At 38.4% G+C, this 20,913-nt stretch overlaps 1 protein-coding gene across 5 annotated transcripts in view; it reads right to left on the bottom strand.

The window, feature by feature from the left end:
• AdipoR (adiponectin receptor) overlaps positions 1–20,913 on the bottom strand; it is a 229,473-nt gene that overhangs the window by 139,013 nt on the left and 69,547 nt on the right. For all 5 annotated transcript variants that reach the window (XM_067141149.2, XM_067141148.2, XM_067141150.2 and 2 more), the window contains one exon: positions 5,351–5,621. In XM_067141149.2, the coding sequence (XP_066997250.2) occupies positions 5,351–5,621 (271 nt within the window). The remainder of the gene's footprint in view (positions 1–5,350; positions 5,622–20,913) is intronic.

The raw sequence follows: 20,913 nt of genomic DNA, 5'->3' as shown, positions 1-20,913 counted from the left end.
CTCCTTGCAATGAGTGGATTTGTGACAGGAAAATGGCATGTTATTCACGTGATAATTTTTCAGCAGGTATTGATGACAATAAATTAATGCAGTGTTTAGAACAGTGCGAAGTTAACGCTGATGATTTATCGGATAGCGATAGGGAATTTAGTTCAGAGAGTAGCGACGAAATTATACCGGACACGTCCGCGGAATCACCACAGCTATAGAAGAGACGTTTAATTGTGTCTAACAGCACAAAAGCTACTCTGAATATGATGGTAGATGAAACTAGTGATAACGAATATGATGATGATGATGATGATGATGTCTCTGGAGAACATTTTGTGGAAATTTTTCCCAATGAACCCGACAACATTCCTCAACCTCCTGTCTCCTTCAAGGAAGTTCTTGGACCTAAACATGCCCTACCGTCTGATTCTCCGCCCATATCACACTTCAAATTACTTTTCACTTACTCTCTGCTAAACCTTATAGTCACATATAGTCCTCTATCATTACCTAAATGCCGGTCTCCGCGGGCCAAGTGAAGCGTGCCTGCCTCTCACCCGGAGGTCATGGGTTCGATTCCCGCCCAGGTCAAGAATTTTCGCCTGGTCCTGAGGGTTGGTTCGAGGTTCACTCAATCTAAGTGACCCTAAGTGATTGCAATTGAGGAGATATCTGAGGGTGAGAGGACCCCGATCTGGAAAACCAAGAATAATTACTGAGAGGATCTGTCTCACTGACCATGATTCACCTCGTAAACTGCAGGTACCGAACTGAGCAGCGGTCGCTTAGTAGGTCAAAGCAAATCACGGATTTAGTGCCATACATTTCTTAATTTCGTAAATTCTGTTGTATTGTAAAATTATTTTTCTAATATATACTACAACCGAAAACGAGAAACTATTTTCTCTGAAAACAAAAACTATAATATCAACTACTATTTTGTACTTATTTAATAATTCAGAATTATTTTAATACTGTGTTGTCCGCACGTAGAAAATTTGTTGTCAGAATTTGCCAAACATCGATACATACACGCGAATTTTATCGGTGAGTAAAATTGTCTTGTTTTTATTAGTGACATATGTTTGAATTTTTATTTTTTATGTTTTTATTTTTCTCGTTCAAATTAGTTATTCTATAGAATTGTATTTAGAAATACATTATACATAATTACGTATATTCTTTTGTATCGTAAATTATTTTTTCAAAGTAGATATTGAGAGAGAAAGTGCGAAAATATTTCTCTCTTCCTAAAAATAAACGTTATCGACAACTATAAATCAACAATAAAACGTCTGACTCTTTATATCACTCCAAACTAGTTTCTTATTCTCCGTATTCAATATGTAGAAAATTTCATGCCGGTATTTGCTATACACCGGTAGATATACGCGAATTTAAAAATACATGTATTTCCACTGAAAACGGCCTGGCACTTTACAGTAGTAGAGTGGAGGCGGAGCTCTGGCCTCTTCCAGCTGATGGGGAGCGGCCAACCAGATCGGCTCTTGGCTCCAAGAGGGTTAACACAACTCTGATATGACTTTCCAGTAGGCTAAGTCATTTTACAGAAATTTTGGCGATTGAAGGAAAAAATGGGTAAGCTCTGGCAAAAGAAATTAAACGGAACATTATATTTGAAGATAACCTGAAAGATGAAAAACAACTAAGTGCTTACCTGTTGGAGGGGCCAAGAAAACCCATCACTTGAAGAAGGCAACCTTTCCCTTCACTGGTCAAACAGACAAGACTGCTCAGCAGAGCTTCACGTAACCCACAAGCTCTCCTCCGAAATTAGGAAATAGTAAAACGACCAATGAGCGTCCGTATTTTCCTTTGTCCGCCAGTCACAATTTTATGACCAATAGGGGCCCAGAAATAAAATCTGATAAACATCGAGTAGCATCCAGAAACTTCGAAATTGATGCAATATGATGAAACTGGAAACATTCCATCCCGATATGGTGCGTGTGGTATAGGGTGCTTCCTAATTATTACATCTACTTCAATTTTTCACAACAACCAAAGCATCTTAAATCCCTATCAAAATTAAATAATTCCAAAATTCATACACAAACAATACAACCACTAAATAAATACATGATATAAAATTCCCCAGTCTATCAATTTTAAATAATCACTACATTCTCTCCCCCCCCCCCCCCCCCTTAACTTGGAGCATCGCTCCAAATAAAATGTATTCACTTTGTTCAGCAGTCCAATTTCTGCACAATTTTTTTTTAAACAATCACATAATGTTCACTGAAAGAGAAAGGACATAAAATATACACTGTGAAGAGATCGGAAAAGTTGCCTTCTTCAGGTGATGGGTCTTCTTGGCCCCTCCAACAGGTAAGCACTTAGTTGTTTTTCATCTTTCAGGTTATCTTCGAATGTAGTGTTCCGTTCAATTTCTTTTGCCAGAGCTTACCCATTTTTTCCTTCAATCACCAAAATTTCAGTAAAATGACTTAGCCTACCGGAAAGTCATATCAGAGTTGTGTTAAGAGACAGTTCTCATTTCTTGATTTTGTAAATTAAATATTCAACGCCTTTCGATGTAATCGTAAAATGTAAATTTCCCCTTGGGACTGTCTCATTTATCCCGTTTCATCTTAGTGTATTCCCATTTAGGATGGGCACCCTTTCTCAGAAGTGTTCTTGAGGGGGTTGCCTCCTAAAGGTGCCCTGCACTAGGATATATATATTTTATATGTTGTTTCCCTTTCTTACATGTACATACTCATGACTGTATCATATTACTTTCCTTTTCTTTCATCAGTATTATGTGATTTAAATGTTTTGCCACGAACAGTGGAACGTTGTGTGAGATGTTCAGACCTAAAGCTAAATAAGTAAAATTTTACCCTCGGGGTAAATTGTAATTATTTTTAATAACTATTTTCGATTTTTAAAGGTATTTTGTTTGATTATTTGTGCTCTAATTTGAATATAAATCGTTAAGTAAACATGGAATTAGAATCTCCTTTGATTTCGCTTCTTCAGCATTGCCAATACCTTTCACTGCCTGGATATGGTTCCCAGTCGCTTCCCAATTATCCTTTCTTAGTCGTCATGTTGGTTAACCTGTTTGTTATTGTTTTCTGTGCTTAATGTGCGTATGGTTTCAATTTCATACATATTATTATCATGTCTCTCTGCGTTAATTTGTGTTGGTGTGTAGTTATGTGGTTACACAATGGTAGCAAATATTATTATAACTATTACTTGTAGTCTTTATACCCTGGAGGTTACATAAATTATCCACAATGTGCATCAATACTGGCTCCTGTTCTGATCACAGTCCTATATAAGCTTCAATATAACACATTAACAGTACAAGCAATTTCATATTAAAAAAATTTAGTTCCCATAAGGAAAATTAATGTATTGCTTCCAAATGAGAACTTTAAATAAATTCAGGTAGCTCAATTATGATCAGCAATTTAACTTTCATTTATTTTGTTATTTCAAGGTTTGCAACAATTCCTTTCCATTCCGCCAGTTTTTGAATCTGGCCAATCACTATTTTCTGTAATTATTTTTCAGCCAATCACTGGCTTCTTGTAGGTTTTTGGTTAACCCAATAAAACTGAGAGGGTGTGTCCGGATTTAGTCCAGAACCCTCTCGAACCGTCCCCTTGGGTATATAAACTGCGGCTTTTGAGGCTACCTTGTCTTTTGATCGCCGAATTTCTGAGTGTGTGTGCGTCAAGACAGGAGGCAGGGCACCTCATTCTTCGCCAGGCAGTTCATCAGCCAAGGTAATGGCCACCAATAATATCTCTCTGTAGCTACCTCCGCAGACTTACATGAGGGGAAGGTTCAAATTTCTAACTATGTAACCACCTGTTTCTAAAATGTAAATTTTCTTTCAGCTAGTGTAAAATTTCATAGTCTTAGCAAACTGTAAATCAGGGATAGAGAGTGTGTTACCCTCTCAAGTTACCCTTCAACTTAGTTCGAGGTGACGATTTTGTAACCGTTTCTCTTTTCTATAAAGCGTTTAATTAACCTTCATTCTAGTCACCCCAGTAGCTTGGAATTAGCCTATGCATCAAGGGGCCAAGAGCCCAATTAGGGTTTTATATTTAATTTTCTAGGAGCACAAGTGTACGCCTCCATTCATTTTGTGTTCGGGACAGCAATTTAACCTGTTCTTCTTTCCACAAAGGCCCAGTAGTTTGGGTAATTGATAGCCCTACATAAAAATTGTAAAAGTGTAAGTTGGGCCTAGAGAGGCCAGAAATTTGTAAGATTTTTGGTGCAATGACGCCTTGAGTAGGCTGTAAGAAATTGGGAGCACAGTGACCTTGGTTAATGTTGGAGAGCGTGTATGCTCTTTTCTAAGTTTGCTAGTTGTTTTACGTCGCACCGACACAGATAGGTCTTACGGCGACGATGGGACAGGAAAGCGCTAGGAGTGGGATGGAAGCGGCCGTGGCCTTAATTAAGGTACAGCCCCAGCATTTGCCTGGTGAGAAAATGGGAAACCACAGAAAACCATATTCAGGGCTGCCGATAGTAGGGTTCGAACCTACTATCTCCCGAATACTGGATACTGGCCGCACTTAAGCGACTGCAGCTATCGACTTCGGTCTTTTCTAAGTTTGCTGTAATACTGACGGGTGCCTTTGGAAGGCAGTAAAATCTGTATCGGTTGGAGCAAAGTGCTCTTGAATTCAGAGATTTCTCTCCTCGTATAAACGCAATATTTGCAAAGTTATAAAACTTGTAAATTTGGAGCTGGAGCTCAGCAGTTGTAATTTCCTAACTGCTATTTGTACCTGTAACTTTATTTTAAAGTGAAAAGTTTGTTAAGTTTGTGATTTAAAAAAGAAATATAACCTTTATTTTAAAGTTTTAATTTTTATATCGTAGATAGACTCATTCAGGCCCACACCTTCTTTCACCTCTCTCTGAACCACGGAAACTCCGTAAGAATATTGATCAGATTTCTAGCCTCCCCAGCTTCATGGACCACCTATGTTAACATGCGCAGCGGCTAATCTGTATGTTTAATGTGTTCTTCACTATATCCCCTTGCAACAATGACTAATTTTTACTCTGTTGATTCTAATCACCCTGTATATAACACAAAAACTGAAAATAAAACTTTTCATTCCAATTCTGTTATCCCATAGCATCCCAGAATAACAGAAGATTCTGACAGGATAATATTAACTGCATTATCTACAAAGCAGAGCTTTTAACTCACTAGAAACTTCATCTTCAATTTACTTCTAGCTCATTGAAAAAATCAACATAAGAGTCAAATTTCTTCACAATCAACTATCCTTTACAGCAAACTCAAAATAGAAATTGGAACACTTCGATATTTTAACAGTAGCAAACTTGCCTAATAAATGAGTCCAAATGTTTCCAGTTTCTGTGTGAATCCTAAAGATGCTCTTGAAACAGGCATAAAAACTAGGAAGAGGTGGTCGATGGCCAGCATGGAGATAATCGTTATCCTGTAACCATTGTGGTAGATTGCGAAAATGACAAACTTTCCATGAAGCTTCCCAAACTTTGCGTACAAACTCCTCTGCTTGTTCAGCTGCATTGTGTGCTAAAGCACCTAAATCTATTTCATCAGACAGGACTCCAGCCTTCAACACTTCTGTCATCTGAAAAAGAAACACGATAGAATTTAGCAGTTAGAAATAACTATTCATTCTAAAGGAAACTAAAAGGAATTCAAAGGAATAGGTAATACAGTAAAACCTATGTTGGTGTACTGATGGCAACCAGAAGAGAATGGTGTCAAATATGCCTTTTTTTACTCATTCCTGCAGTAATGTAGACAAATAGTTGTGAGCTTAAAAACAGTGGGTTTTTTTTTAAAATCCAGACTCACTATAACAGCATTTATTCAAATTACATCTCATGGATATTTCACACCATCCAACTTAAGAGGCATCAGAAGGTTGGAAACTTGCCCTCTAAGGTATTTTTTGATGTATGTCTACCAAGAAGAAGAAAATTTTTGTAAATTTACTGATGCCTCTCTCACATTTAACTCTCTTAAATGCAAAGTGTGTCACGACAGCACAAGAAGTGAACACCAAGCCAACCATCTACACTATTAACCTAACCAACTGTGTAAAAATAAAAGGATATAGGAAAGGACATGGGATAACAATTCTTAAAAGGCAAACACCAAACAGTGAAGGATAAGAGAACCCCTCCCATGGGAAAGGAAAGATTTTTTCCTTTTTTTTTGCTAGGGGCTTTACGTCGCACTGACACAGATAGGTCTTATGGCAACGATGGGATAGGAAAGGCCTAGGAGTTGGAAGGAAGCGGCCGTGGCCTTAATTAATGTACAGCCCCAGCATTTGCCTGGTGTGAAAATGGGAAACCACGGAAAACCATCTTCAGGGCTGCCGATAGTGGGATTCGAACCTACTATCTCCCGGATGGAAAGGAAAGAATTGGAGTATTTAAGAAAATATAAAAAATAAAAAAACCTATATATCATAACAAAAATAAAAAGCAACCAGGATGCCATAAAACTGATTTCAACAGGGTTAATAAGAAGCAAGAATAAACCAAAAGGTAACAAATTGGGCAGAAGAAAAAAAAAAAAAAGTTTAGCTCAGATCAGAAGAAATGGTCAATCAATTTAAGGGTTCCAGGACTTTGCTTCATGCACTCAAGTAGCAGTCAACATCATCCTCTTCCTCATCATCATCATCATCATCCAGCTCTTGCTGCGTCAGGGCATTTATGGCACTTCACCTTTCTCTCTCCTTCCACCATTCATCTTCCATCATTTTGACCCAGACCAAGTTCATCCTTGCACTCCTCTCTATATCGAACCAATCCACCTTGTTCTAGGTCTACCTCTCGCTCTCTTTCCCTCAAACTTCATCTCAATCGTCTGCCTTGGTACATTTCTACATTTGTTGTAATGTCAATTGTGTGTCTGTACAACTGTTTAGTTATTAGATGTATTACATCAAGGCTGAAGATGGCCAGCCAAGGCCAAAACTAGTCCCTAGTTTAGTAATGTAATTCAAAAATATTGCATATTATAGTATTGAAAAGGTGGACCATTAAGACATTAATTTAATTATTATTGGTATTCCTTTGTCCTCCATTCCCTTATGTCCAAACCATCTTAGTTTACTCCTATCAATTAGCGCATTTAGGTTCTCCATTTCAACCTTCTTTGTCACATCTTCATTCCTCAATCTGTCTTTCCTATCAATACTTCTTAAGGTATTTCATTTCAATGGCTTGGATTCTACTCTCCTCCTTACTTATTGTCCAGGTCTCAGCCATATAGGTCAGTATGAGTGCATACCATATTTACTTGTGTATTAGACCCCCCCTGGCTTTATGGGACAAAGAAAATTAAAAAAATAAATCTTGCATACAAGATCCATCAACATAATTCATCAGAGAACAACAACTATTCCGCTTCGAAGTGGGTACAAGCCTTACTGCAGCTCACAAATTTGTGAATATTTTTGTTCGTACGACCCGTGCAATGAAAACACGTGTCAAATTCATCCAGTAGATCTCCGTTTTGTAGTTAAGAAATGTCACCTCCGTAGCATAGGCTTACTGCAGCTCTGATGACGTACAAATAGGTGAATTGTTTTAATAAAATATCACACGAGAACACGTTCACTTCCTTATATAAATTACTTTATCGTCACTAAGTGACAACACACAATTATACACACTAGCAAGTGACACTGCAACACTTAATAGCGGAATCTCTGAAGTCAATTCTGACAAGTACAGATATCAACAACACTGACTTGCGCAATATAACATACCCTCTTGTTTCCGACCTGCGCAATTAAAGCACACATCAGTCATGCTAAATGTCTGTTTTTTGTAGTTAAGAATGTCCGCCAGCATAATGGTTAGCACAGTTAGCGGCAGTTCTCGCGGGGGGGGCCTGAGATCGATTCCCAGTACCATACTGCCAGAGATTTAAGAATAGCAGAAACTCACAGCCTACAATCTCTGTATGTCTGTTGTAATTCACTCATTTTTGATTCATCTTTTTCACCTCTTTCTGAATTTATCTCGAGCCTTTCTTGCTTCATTTTTCCTCTGAACTGCATTCTTTATTTCATCATTCCACCAGGCAGTTTTTCTTTCCTTTACTATTAGTTTTGCCACATTTTTCTACAGCAGTTCCAACAAGACATTCTTTGAATCTGTTCTACTCTGTATTTCCTCGTGTTCTGTCTGCAGGTATTTTGAAGGCCACTTTTTTTTGTATATATCATTTTGTTTTCTACTTTTTTTTTTTAGTTCCCAGGTTTTAATTTTTGGTTTTCCTTGGTGTGTGGATTTTTACCTTTTTGATGATTGCAAGAATCAGTCTGTGGTCACTATCTAAGCTCTCACTTGGCACAACCTTAACATCACAAATAGTTTGACCAGCTTTTCCATCAGATATTATGTAAAGTATTAAGGATTATTATGTAAACTATTAAGGATTGGGATTGTCCATCCCAACTATACCTTGCTTGTTATTTTGTAAGATAATTGCTTTTGAAACCAGGTGTTATTTATTTTTAAGCCATTTCTCATACAAAAATCCAGAAGTTGTTCACCTTCCTGGTTCCTGGTACCAAAACCATGCAGGCCCAACATTTTCATACCCAAGTCTGTCTGTTCCCACTTGTGCATTCATATCACCCATCACTAATACATTTTCCACTCCTTCAGTAGCTTCCTCCAGGTCAGATCAAAATTGCTCCTTTTCTTCATCACAACCAGACTGTGGGGCATATACCTGTATGACTTAACTCCTTATTGAAGGAGAGATCCAGTTTGATGATTCTGTCATTCACACATATCACTTCACTTACAGCATCTGTATCTTCTCTCAATACAAATCCTACACCATTCCTAGCTTCGGTTTTGTTGCCCATCCAGTGGAACTTTATATCCTTTCCTCAGTTGTTTTACTCCTGTGCCTTTCCAATTTGTCTCACTTATGCCAAGGATGCAAAGTTTCCTCCTCTCCATCAAATCCAACAGTTCTTCACATTTACTTGTCAGTGTAAGGATGTTTAGTGTTCCAATCCTGTGTTTGATTTTCTTGATTTGGGATTTCTTTGCATAACATTGTAAAAGAAGGAATGCGTCAAGAAAAAGCAGGATTATTCTATTACACTGATAGATGCGATCAGATGCATTACAAAAGCATGGAAACAGGTCACCACCAAAACTATCAGGAACTGTTTCCACCATGCCAGAAGCTGATCAACTGAGGAAATAAATGCCATCAAAATTGAAGATACGTTAGATGAAAGTGATGATCTGTAGTTATCTGCATTTCTGTGAGAAACCAACTTTGATATGCTCAATCAGTTTGACTATGAAACATATGCAACAATAGATGATAACCTAGTCACAACCAAAGTGCAAATTGAAGATGAAACTGTAAGTGAGGTGAAGAAAAACTGTCACAGTGACCATGAAGTGGAGGCAGGTAAAGAAGAAGAAATGACCAAAGAGCCTGTCCCTACAGTGAGTGATGTTTTAGAACACATTAGAATTGTGAACATGTTACATGAAGCTAGGGGAAGGAGCATTGAAATGATTAATGAAATAATGAACATAGAACGTAATTTAGGAAGTGTGTATTGTACAAGTAGAAGACAACACAGCAAAATGACAATACTTCACTCCTAACTAAAAAAGTTTGGTGAGTACTGGACAAATAGTTTTAATACAGAATGCTGTATTTATAATTGTACATGTATTTCATTACATTCGTGGTATGCGTAAAAGTGAATACATAAATCTAAAATAAGCCTAATTAAGTTTATGTTACTGTATTTTTCATTTTCCACCTCAGTAAACTGATAATATGAATTTGTTACTACGACACTCTTTTATAACAACAATTTTTCAGGTCCTTTGGATGTCATCATTACAAAGTTCTACTGCATTAACTTTCATTTTTGTGAATTAGATTCTCAACTACTCATTTTGTTGCCGTTTGCCTGCGTGTTCCGATACCAGTGTACCCCTGGTTGCAAAGCTTTGAAAGCCGTATGAGGAAACAAGTGTATGCGATGCCAGTATTTCCCGGCAGCATTCCTGATAAGCGATAACTTACAGCCTTAAGTATTTCAAATGAGACCAATAATATGTCACTGGTGTATAAATTGTGCACAGTCTTGCTTCCACGTTGTCAAACTACCGATCATCCATGCGTCGTACGTATATCAGCATTATTTATATACAAGCAAATATGATTGTGTTGCCAAATTGCTGATATGCCATATCCAGTAGAACCTCGATTCTCTGTTTGTGGAGGGAACAAAAAAAAAAAAAAGTACAACATGGGAAAAAGGAAAATCAGGGAATGAATGGAAACCATCAACAATATGGTTAAACGTCCTAAAATGAAATATGTATAATTATTATCTTACAAATACTCCTAAACCAAACCAAACCACAGCCCCAATGTTCCTTTGTCTACCAAACAACCGTTGCTCAGCCCAAAGACCTGCAGATTATGAGGTGACGCACAGTCAGTGTGACAAATCCTCTTGACCGTAATTCTTGGCTATCTAGACAGGGGTCGCCATCTCACCATTTGATAGTTCCTTAATTAAGGTAATCGTAGCTGAGTGGACCTGGAATCAGCCCTCATATCCAGGTAAAAATGCCTGACCTGGCCTAGAATCGAACCCGGGCCCTTTGGGCGAGAGGCAGGTGAGATAGACCGTGGGGCCGGCTTCAAATATTAATTACCGCTATAAGAGTTTAAAATCTCTACACTTTACATTCACTTTTCCCAGGGAAACTTCTGTCAGTTTCCTGTAAAAACTTCTTCAGTTCAGCAATTTTGATCAGCCAAACTCGTCAAAAAATTGAATTACGCCAAGCCAAACAACAATCGACCACAAGTAGATATTAATTCTCTAATCTAATAAAATAAAGCACATTAGGTTCAAAAGCGCCCAACATAACGGCGAAATCTCTTTTTTAAATCTTGCATTGTAATTTGGTCACCAGTATACTGTTTTTGGTCAGTTTCTGGAAATCTTGTACCGCCTAAATTAGGCCTACATTGACTTTTAAAAGTTATGTTGAACTCAAGAATATGGTTTCGAATGCAAGTATAGATTCTCAAAAGTTCTTGAATGCATTATAGTCAATTCTCCCAGTCACCAATCACAATCAAATTGCAAAGAGGAAAACACATCATCAAAACTTCAGAAATTACGGTTATTCGTGACCTTGAACTCAGCTGGAAAGCGCGCTCTCTGCACTAGTCAGTACTAGTGGAAAATGATACAAACTTTTTAAATGCAACGTTGTGCAAATAAAACGACTGCAATTTGTATGACATTTACACACAAAAACATAAAATTCCCAGTCTTATATTAGGACCAAAACAGTAATAAGCAATCCCAAGACCTCTCATGTCTATGTACGAAAGGAGCAACATCTGTTCTGGTTACATGTAACAAGCTTTAACAGCTTCTGTTTGGATAAAAACCTGTATTGACTATAAAATCAAGTAGCAAATACTTAAGAATAACTTAATTGAGGCAGACTGTTCCAGAACTCGTCTTATCCATTAAAAAAGTTAGAAGTAGCATTGCCTTCTTGGTGATGTTTCTGATAGTTCTATCACAAAATTAAGCACCAAAACTCGCCCTTTCCCATAGAAATCTGTCATCAAACTTAGGCTATTGTTCCATAACTCGCCTTATCCACGGCGCTTGTCGTTCTAAAACTCGCCTTATACAATCAACCAATAGGAAGGGATAATTTCAGCACGTGACTCACGCTACAATTTACCCGCGTTTTATGCCAGTCTTTCCACTCCTTGAGCTGTTCTTGAACTGTGTTAGTCTTTCTTGCAGATTTGTGCTGTGAACAGAGTGTATTAAAGATGACGGAAAATATTGCTCTTGTTGCGAAAGGTAAAGGGAGAAGAAGGAAGTGTGATTCTGATTCATGGAGAAAAACTAAGGAAAAAAAAAAAAGAGATAGGTATGCTATAAATGTTACATCCTAATAGTTTACTTGAGAGCTGCTACTTTTAAAATACAGTGAAACCTCATAACATGTCTCTGCAGGGGACAATCTACTGGAAGTATTTTAATTTTGTCTTCATTAGTTAACGATTTAACAATTTCTCTTCTATATCTCAACTTTCTTGTCAGAACACTGATTACACAAACCCATAGGAACAAGGTGTTATAGTATTCACAAACTTGACGAGCTTCAAGGTCAAGCTACCTGCTTGTTATCTTGCAAACTTCATCCGTCCTGTGGCCTAGACAAGAGATCAAGGGAGGTTCACATTCCACAAGGGATGGACAAAGAATGCTTTCAGGGCCGCGGAAAATGTTATCATACTAAGCAATAAAACGTATGAGGAAGGAAGGAGGTTTCACTGTAATGTGAAGTAGCATATTGTTGTATTATGAAATCTTGAACATCAGCAAGTTTGTGATATACAGTACCTTGATGAGAAATCATTCATTTTCATTGCAGGCATGGGCCTACTAGTCCTCCAAACTACCCACAATGCAGTCACAATGGTCAAACCTTCAAATGTCTTAAATTGCAGATGATTGACATTCAGCAGTTTCATGGAAACTTTAATGAATGTAACAAGATACATTCATTTTAAAGTATCTGAGTACAGAGAAGCCCAAAAACTGTCAAGGAGGGAAGTTCAAGAAAAGGTGTCAGTGTTCAGTACTATATAAAACTTGCTAATACAGAACAGTTTCACATTCAGGTCTGTCAAAAGACATCCTTGAATGTATTGCATGTCAGCAAAGATCGGGTTCAGAGGACAGGGAAACTTCCAACAGAAAAGAGGGAAGGAGCTAGGATCAAAGCAGAGTACACTGAAAAGAGGCACTCCGTGAAATGTTTCATTGAAAGTTTGCAGTGTTGTGAAAGTCACTATTGCCGCGGAAAGTCACTGGTCAGACAGTAACTACCTGGAAATTTAAGCATCGCTAAGCTTTACAAATTGTATAACAACAAATCGCCTGAAGAACTCAGGGTGAAGCGGTTGATCTTCCGTGAAATTTTTATGCATTGCTACAACATAGGATTCGGAACACCAGTTACTGATGCTTGCTCAAAGTGCATAGAGGTCAAGGAGAAAATTAAACTTGAAAGTTCGAACATATCACTGAAGAATGATTTAATCTTGGAACTTAGAGTACACAAACTAAAGTCTCCAGCTTTTTGAAAAAGCTCCAAGAAGAAAGTGAGAGCATGGCAATATTTTCATCTGACTGCCAAAAGAATCTTGTGAATCCAAAAGTTTCAGATCAAATTGCCTATTACAGTTGCCAATTGTACACCTATAATTTTACCATTGTGAGGGGTACCTCACATGCCAAGTTGACAAAGGAGAATGTTTTTACATACACATGGATGGAGCATGAATTCAAGAAAGGGTCTAATGAAACATCATCTGCAGTTTACCAACGGTTATCACAAACTGATTTGTCAAACTTCACAACTATACGACTTTGTGCGGATGGCTGCGGAGGACAGAACCGCAACTCTACAATGATTGCAATGTGCTCATATTTCTTGACACACACAGCTCCACCTAATATAGAAAGTGTTGAATTGGTCTTTCCTATGACAGGCCACTCGTTTCTGCCCCCTGACAGTGTATTTGCTCAAGTCGAGAGAGAGAGATAAGGAAATGCCCTATAATCTGTAATCCAGCGGAATATGAAGAGATCTTTAGCAAACATGCTGAGGTCAGAACTTTATGCCAATTGCAGGGTAGACTGACGTCACTGAGGTATGCTCATGATGTGAAATGCGCCGCTGTGCTGCGCACGTAGCGAACGATAAATGGGACACGGCGTTGGCGAATGGCCCACTTCGTACCGTGATTTCTCAGCCGACAGTCATTGTAGAACGTGTTGTCGTGTGCCACAGGACACGTGTATAGCTAAGAATGCCAGGCCGCCGTCAACGGAGGCATTTCCAGCAGACAGACGACTTTACGAGGGGTATGGTGATCGGGCTGAGAAGGGCAGGTTGGTCGCTTTGTCAAATCGCAGCCGATACCCATAGGGATGTGGCCACAGTGCAGCGCCTGTGGCGAAGATGGTTGGCGCAGGGACATGTGGCACGTGCGAGGGGTCCAGGCGCAGCCCGAGTGACGTCAGCACGCGAGGATCGGCGCATCCGCCGCCAATCGGTGGCAGCCCCGCACGCCACGTCAACCGCCATTCTTCAGCATGTGCAAGACACCCTGGCTGTTCCAATATCGACCAGAACAATTTCCCGTCGATTGGTTGAAGGAGGCCTGCACTCCCGGCGTCCGCTCAGAAGACTACCATTGACTCCACAGCATAGACGTGCACGCCTGGCATGGTGCCGGGCTAGAGCGACTTGGATGAGGGAATGGCAGAACGTCGTGTTCTCCGATGAGTCACGCTTCTGTTCTGTCAGTGATAGTCACCGCAGACGAGTGTGGCGTCGGCGTGGAGAAAGGTCAAATCCGGCAGTAACTGTGGAGCGCCCTACCGCTAGACAATGCGGCATCATGGTTTGGGGCGCTATTGCGTATGATTCCACGTCACCTCTAGTGCGTATTCAAGGCACGTTAAATGCCCACCGCTACGTGCAGCATGTGCTGCGGCCGGTGGCACTCCCGTACCTTCAGGGGCTGCCCAATGCTCTGTTTCAGCAGGATAATGCCCGCCCACACACTGCTCGCATCTCCCAACAGGCTCTACGAGGTGTACAGATGCTTCCGTGGCCAGCGTACTCTCCGGATCTCTCACCAATCGAACACGTGTGGGATCTCATTGGACGCCGTTTGCAAACTCTGCCCCAGCCTCGTACGGACGACCAACTGTGGCAAATGGTTGACAGAGAATGGAGAACCATCCCTCAGGACACCATCTGCACTCTTATTGACTCTGTACCTCGACGTGTTTCTGCGTGCATCGCCGCTCGCGGTGGTCCTACATCCTACTGAGTCGATGCCGTGCGCATTGTGTAACCTGCATATCGGTTTGAAATAAACATCAATTATTCGTCCGTGCCATCTGTTTTTTCCCCAACTTTCATCCCTTTCGAACCACTCCTCCTTGGTGTTGCATTTGCTCTGTCAGTCAGTGTATGATGAAAAAACATGCATCTTGGCACTTTATATTTTCTTCAGTGAAGCGATTTGTTATTAGCAAAGACTCACTGGGAAATGTCACCCTTAGGGAAGAACCTCATTACAACTCAGACATCGGTTTAGGAAAATCGGTAATGAAAAACTGAAAAAGCCTGCGAGATATGTTAATGCCACCTGAATTATTGCCAGGAGTAAACTTGAATCCCGCCAACGTAAAGGACGTAAAAAGTTTGCTTGAAAAGCATTTTGAAATGGATTGGCAAAGGAATGAGTTGCTTTCTTTTTATAAGAATCTGTTCACCTCAATTTCTGTAGACGAAAACAATCTTGTTGAAGAAACAGAAGTTCTTTGTGATGGATCTCAAGAGGAGGGAACAGATTTGAGAGTTTGATTAACAACAAAGTGATGTTTTTTTGTTCAAGTTACTTCTATTGTGAGTGCAGTATAGCCTATAAAGGAAGAATTCTCTCCAAATACTGTGGATAGGATATAAATATGATAAATCACACTGCTGTGTTTAATTTATTAGTGAATATCATTATACTAATAGCAAAAAGGTGTATTAGTGTACTGGTGAGTTTTATTACAACATTATATTCTCAATTCTTTCATTTTTCTTGTTTTAAAATAAGTTGTGTGAGGAAATATATTTTAATTTTTTTTGGATGCTCCAAAACTCATCTTATCCAAAATACAAATGTAATTTATCGATGTTCTACTAATTATGTTTATAATTCTTCAGTAAGACGACCCTATGACATTGGACTTGAACGCGTCGTGATACATTTAAACAAATGAGACTGATATTACAAAAATTACAGGTTTTTCGCTTTTCCTGAAAAAGCGCTTATGGTGGATAAGACGAGTTTTGGAACGGACCGCCTCATTTACGTTTTTGTGTTCAAATGTCATAAGAATTGCAGTAGTTTTATTTGCACAACGTTGCATTTAAAAAGTTTGTATCATTTTCCACTAGTACTGACCAGTGCAGAGAGCATGCTTTCCAGCTGAGTTCAAGGTCACGAATAACCATAATTTCTGAAGTTTTGACGATATGTTTTCCTCTTTGCAATTTGATTGTGATTGGTGACTGGGAGAATCGACTATAATGCATTCAAGAACTTTTGAGAAACTATACCTACATTCGAAACTAGTGATGGGCGATATTTCACGAACTGCGATTTTTTCACTGATATCAATAAATCATGAGTAACGACTGTTACTTTCTACGCTATCACTGTGATCAGCTGTGATTTCAATATTTCACTTCAAGTGATCACCGTACGCCCTCTTAACTCCATATACCGAACTAGAATGTTGCTACCTAAACTGTGACTGTGATCGATGTTGTGATCAGTCGTGATATCACGACATGTGCTGCTGCAACGGTATCCACGCGAAGCGATGCGTTCAAGGAAGCAGCATCGCCATGTTTACCAACAGTATGGACATTTGTTGATTTCGTTTTTTAAGGACGTCAACATATCGTTCAGTATATAATGTATTTGTAGGAATTGAGCACATTCCTCCCGAATATATAAACAACTGAAACACTTATAATCCTCAGCATCGCTTGCAATATCAGTTTCAGGAAATTGTTAGTTGACTTGCAGTGTGGTATTATTTATAAGCACGTGTTCAAAAAAATCGTGGTACAAGGGACTCTCCTAGAATAGTAACAAACATGCATTTCTCCTGTATTTTGGAATGCCCGGGGGCATATTGTCACTGGAGCTCAGTATTAGGAGGCAAGTTGACTGAAATGGCGTTTTCTAGAAAAAGGAAGAACGGTGACCTGTAGCAGTCCTTTAAAGAAGTGGATGAAAATTTCACATTATGTAATAAGTGCAAACAGAAATTGTCTAAAAAGAAGTACTTCAAATCTGAATAAACATTTGGAATGCAAGCACCTCTCACTTGCTTTGCCAGAAAGCAGTAGTCAACAATCGGCATGTATCTGATGATACAGATCTAGGATTTTAGACTCTAAAAAAAAGTTTTAGGCACCTAAAATGGCCTTTTAAACAAGGAAATAGGTTTTTAAAAGAGAATATAGGCACTTCAAATATGCTTTACAAATAGGCAGAAAATAGACTTTAAAATATGACAATATAGACCTACACTGTAATGCGCCATTTTTTTTTTTTTACGTTAAGTACAGTAATGTGGTATAGGCTACCCTTTCTAAATAGGAATAGTTGCAAAATGAAGGCATAATTAAACAGGCGTTTATTACAAACAGCTATAGATTAGGAAAAAAAAAATTTTCATCAGTACTGTACTAAAATTAAATTAAATGCTGTACTGGTAATGAGTACTGGTATGCGTATTTGTGAGGAACATTCCTACTGCACTTTTCAGTACATAACAATAATATTCTCCAAATTTTCCACCGTCAGGCTGCGTCTTTTGTCTGTTAAAACAATTTTAAAAGCAGAAAAAATCTGCTCTACACTCACAAATGTTGGAGGGGCATAGCAAAATTTACCTACATTTTTCAGTTCAATTTCACTAGGTAGGTCTACTTTTCCCCATCCATTACCTGATGTACCCTTTCCTGCACTGAATTACCTAGATTCTTCTGCAACACACTAGCCCACCTGTCTTATTTTATCCCTAGTACTTTGTATAATATTCTCAGCTTCCTCAATTACAAAATATATATGTTTGAGACTCTACTTTTTTTTCTATTTTTGTAAGGATTGACTGGAAGAAATGAAAAATTTGCCAGAATATATACAATGTCTCTCTGAACACTGGAATAATCCTTTAGCAGATCTTTGCCCATACGACACACATGCAGAGTTGTCTGTTAAAGGCATATTGTCCATCACAGATGTTCCATATAATACAGGGCAGCTTCCATTGAGGAACCCGAACGGCTGATGATTGGCTGTGGTGGAAAAGAATACAGGGGAATTTCTCTCAGAAGATTGCTATTCTTGATGGAAGCTTACAGAACACTCTCTTCGTTGTTGAAATCAGATTATTTACTGCAGGCAACTTGGCCTTAACTATTTCTGTGAGTCTGTGCAAGGCATGGGCCATGCAAGTAACATGAACATTAAAGAAGGGTAGAAAGTTTTAACGAGAGGTAGAGTAGCAATCGTGTAGGAAGCAGCATTGGAGACAAGAAGGTCTTTATAATCATCAACACTCCCAGGATACAACAACTGGAACCCCTTGTTGATGATGTACACAATGCTTTGCTCTATTTTCTGAAGCTGCTTAGAACAAAGGAGAGCAGTAAATGCCAATTGGGTTCCAGTTTTCCTACTATAAGATTAGCAATGTACCTGCCCACAGAGTTGCTGGTTTTGTCCACATACAACCTTATGTAAGGACTCCCAAATATCCTCTGTGACTGGCAAAATTACCTCCTATATCTAAGTAGATTTTCTTTAATGTAGATGTTGAAAGTATGTGTTGTTGGTGTATTTCTGTAAACAAATCTCTGAAAACATGACTATGCACAGAATTCCAGGGGATATTTTCAGCAACTAGGGCTCTAAACATATGAGCATAGAAACTACTGTGGATTGTGTGAGGTATACTTTGTGTGAGCAAAGTCTGTCCAATGTTACTTTTCATGGTTGATTTTGCTTTGTGACTCGCACTATCAGCATGCTCTTGTGAAATCTAAAACACAATAATGTGATGAAAATTACAGACTAAGATAAGGAATAGCTAATGAATAAAATTTGTAATTTTGAATTATTTCATTTAAACCACTATTACTCTAAAGTTAATTAAGAACAAGAACACTCCAGGCCTCGAAAGGTCTTGGCTTTCATTTACAGCTGCTGCGCAGCTCTAGGCTTGCAGATATTAGATAGCCGTGTGGTCAGCACGTCACATCCCTCAAGTGTATTGCCGTGCCTCTGAGACCGCTGCTCATTGTAGCTTCCCAACTGCCCTCACGCAGCTGGGTCAACGCCTTTCCATACCATACATTTTTCTAAATTACTGCCGGTACTGGTATCAAGGGAAAGGTGCATTGGTATCGGTAACCTTACATTAGGTGGCTGAGAATAGTCATTCATCATTATATTTTTCACTTCTGCCAGATAAATGTGTAGAATTTCATTTCCTAGCACATACCAAATAATCGGTTACAGTATAAAACACGACTGTTGCCAATATTGATCCTATTTTTTCCTTGACATATTCGGTGAACTTCGGCATGTCTACAAAAAAACGAATGTAAATAATAAAATGATTATGTTTGTACACCTAGAAGTAAATTGGCAACGACCGTGTCTGTAATGCAACCAAAATGTAGGCTGTTTATTAAATGCAAAACCTTAGGTGGCTGATTTTCTTATAAATGTTTACACAGAGATAGCCTAGTCACAATAACAAGGCATTCTCTTTATCACAAGCTACAAATAACAAGCAGCACGGACGATGCGGTGATTGTGATCACGTCACGACTAAAAATCACTGATATCAGAAAATCATGATATCAAATCACGCTGTGACTCACAAATCACGGCATCGCTCATCACTATTCGAAAGCATATTCTCGAGTTCAACGTAACTTTTAAAAGTCAATGTAGGCCTAATTTAGGCAGTACAAGATTTCCAGAAACTGACCACAAAATCTTATACCGTCTAAATTAGGCCTACATTGACTTTTAAAAGTTATATTGAACTGTCGAATATGGTTTCGAATGTAAGTATAGATTCTCAAAAGTTCTTGAATGCATTATAGTCGATTCTCCCAGTCACCAATCACAATCAAATTGCAAAGAAGAAAACATATCATCAAAACTTCAGAAATTATGGTTATTCTTGACCTTGAACTCAGCTGGAAAGCGCGCTCTCTGCACTAGTCAGTACTAATGGAAAATGATACAAACTTTTTAAATGCAACGTTGTGCAAATAAAACGACTGCAATTTTTATGACATTTGAACACAAAAACGTAAAATTCCCAGTCTTATATTAGGACCAAAACAGTAATAAGCAATCCCAAGACCTCTCATGTGTATGTACGAAAGGAGCAACATCTGTTCTGGTTACATGTAACAAGCTTTAACAGCTTCTGTTTGGATAAAAACCTGTATTGACTATAAAATCAAGTAGCAAATACTTAAGAATAACTTAATTATATTTAAGTTGTCCGCCTATTCAATACATATATCATTTACTACATCAAGCACATGTTTCGTCCCTTAAGAGATCATCGGCTAAAATAAACCACAATAACATATCAGAATACAAAAACTACAATATCAGATTGGAAAGACAAATACAATCAAAGATTTTTATTAACAACAATGATCATTTTATGATTTTATGAACACAACTGTTAGTTCCCATGAACTTTATCATCAAGAGTTTAATGAACAATTCAAGCAGTTTTATTGACTATATGATTTGCAACTTTAACAAGGTTTGCTAATGATTTGTTTTAAATGTCCTTGCATATAAAAGTGTTTTTATTTTGTCTTTCCAATATGATAATGCAGTTTTTGTATTCTGATATATCACCGTGGTTTATTCTAGCTGATGATGTCTCTTAGGGGACAAAACATGTACTAGATGTAATAAATTACACATGTATTGAATAGGCAGCCCACTTGATTATAATATTTAAGTTATTCCTAAATATTTGCTTCTTGATCTGTTCTGGTCTCTATAACAATCGTATATGGTAATATAGTAGATCTGTGTTAAGAAGGAACAGTTTCAATTCCTGCGTGACAGCTCAGTGACTAGACAATGCCCTGACGGAAGTGCCAAAAACCTGTTCGGCGATACACTTGAAAAAATAAACATCCCTGGAGATAATG

Source organism: Anabrus simplex, chromosome 2 (genome assembly GCF_040414725.1).
Source record: "Anabrus simplex isolate iqAnaSimp1 chromosome 2, ASM4041472v1, whole genome shotgun sequence".
Taxonomy (NCBI): Eukaryota; Metazoa; Arthropoda; class Insecta; order Orthoptera; family Tettigoniidae; genus Anabrus; species Anabrus simplex.
The sequence above is the reverse complement of the archived record's forward strand: the minus strand, read 5'-3'. Positions and strand labels throughout refer to the sequence as shown.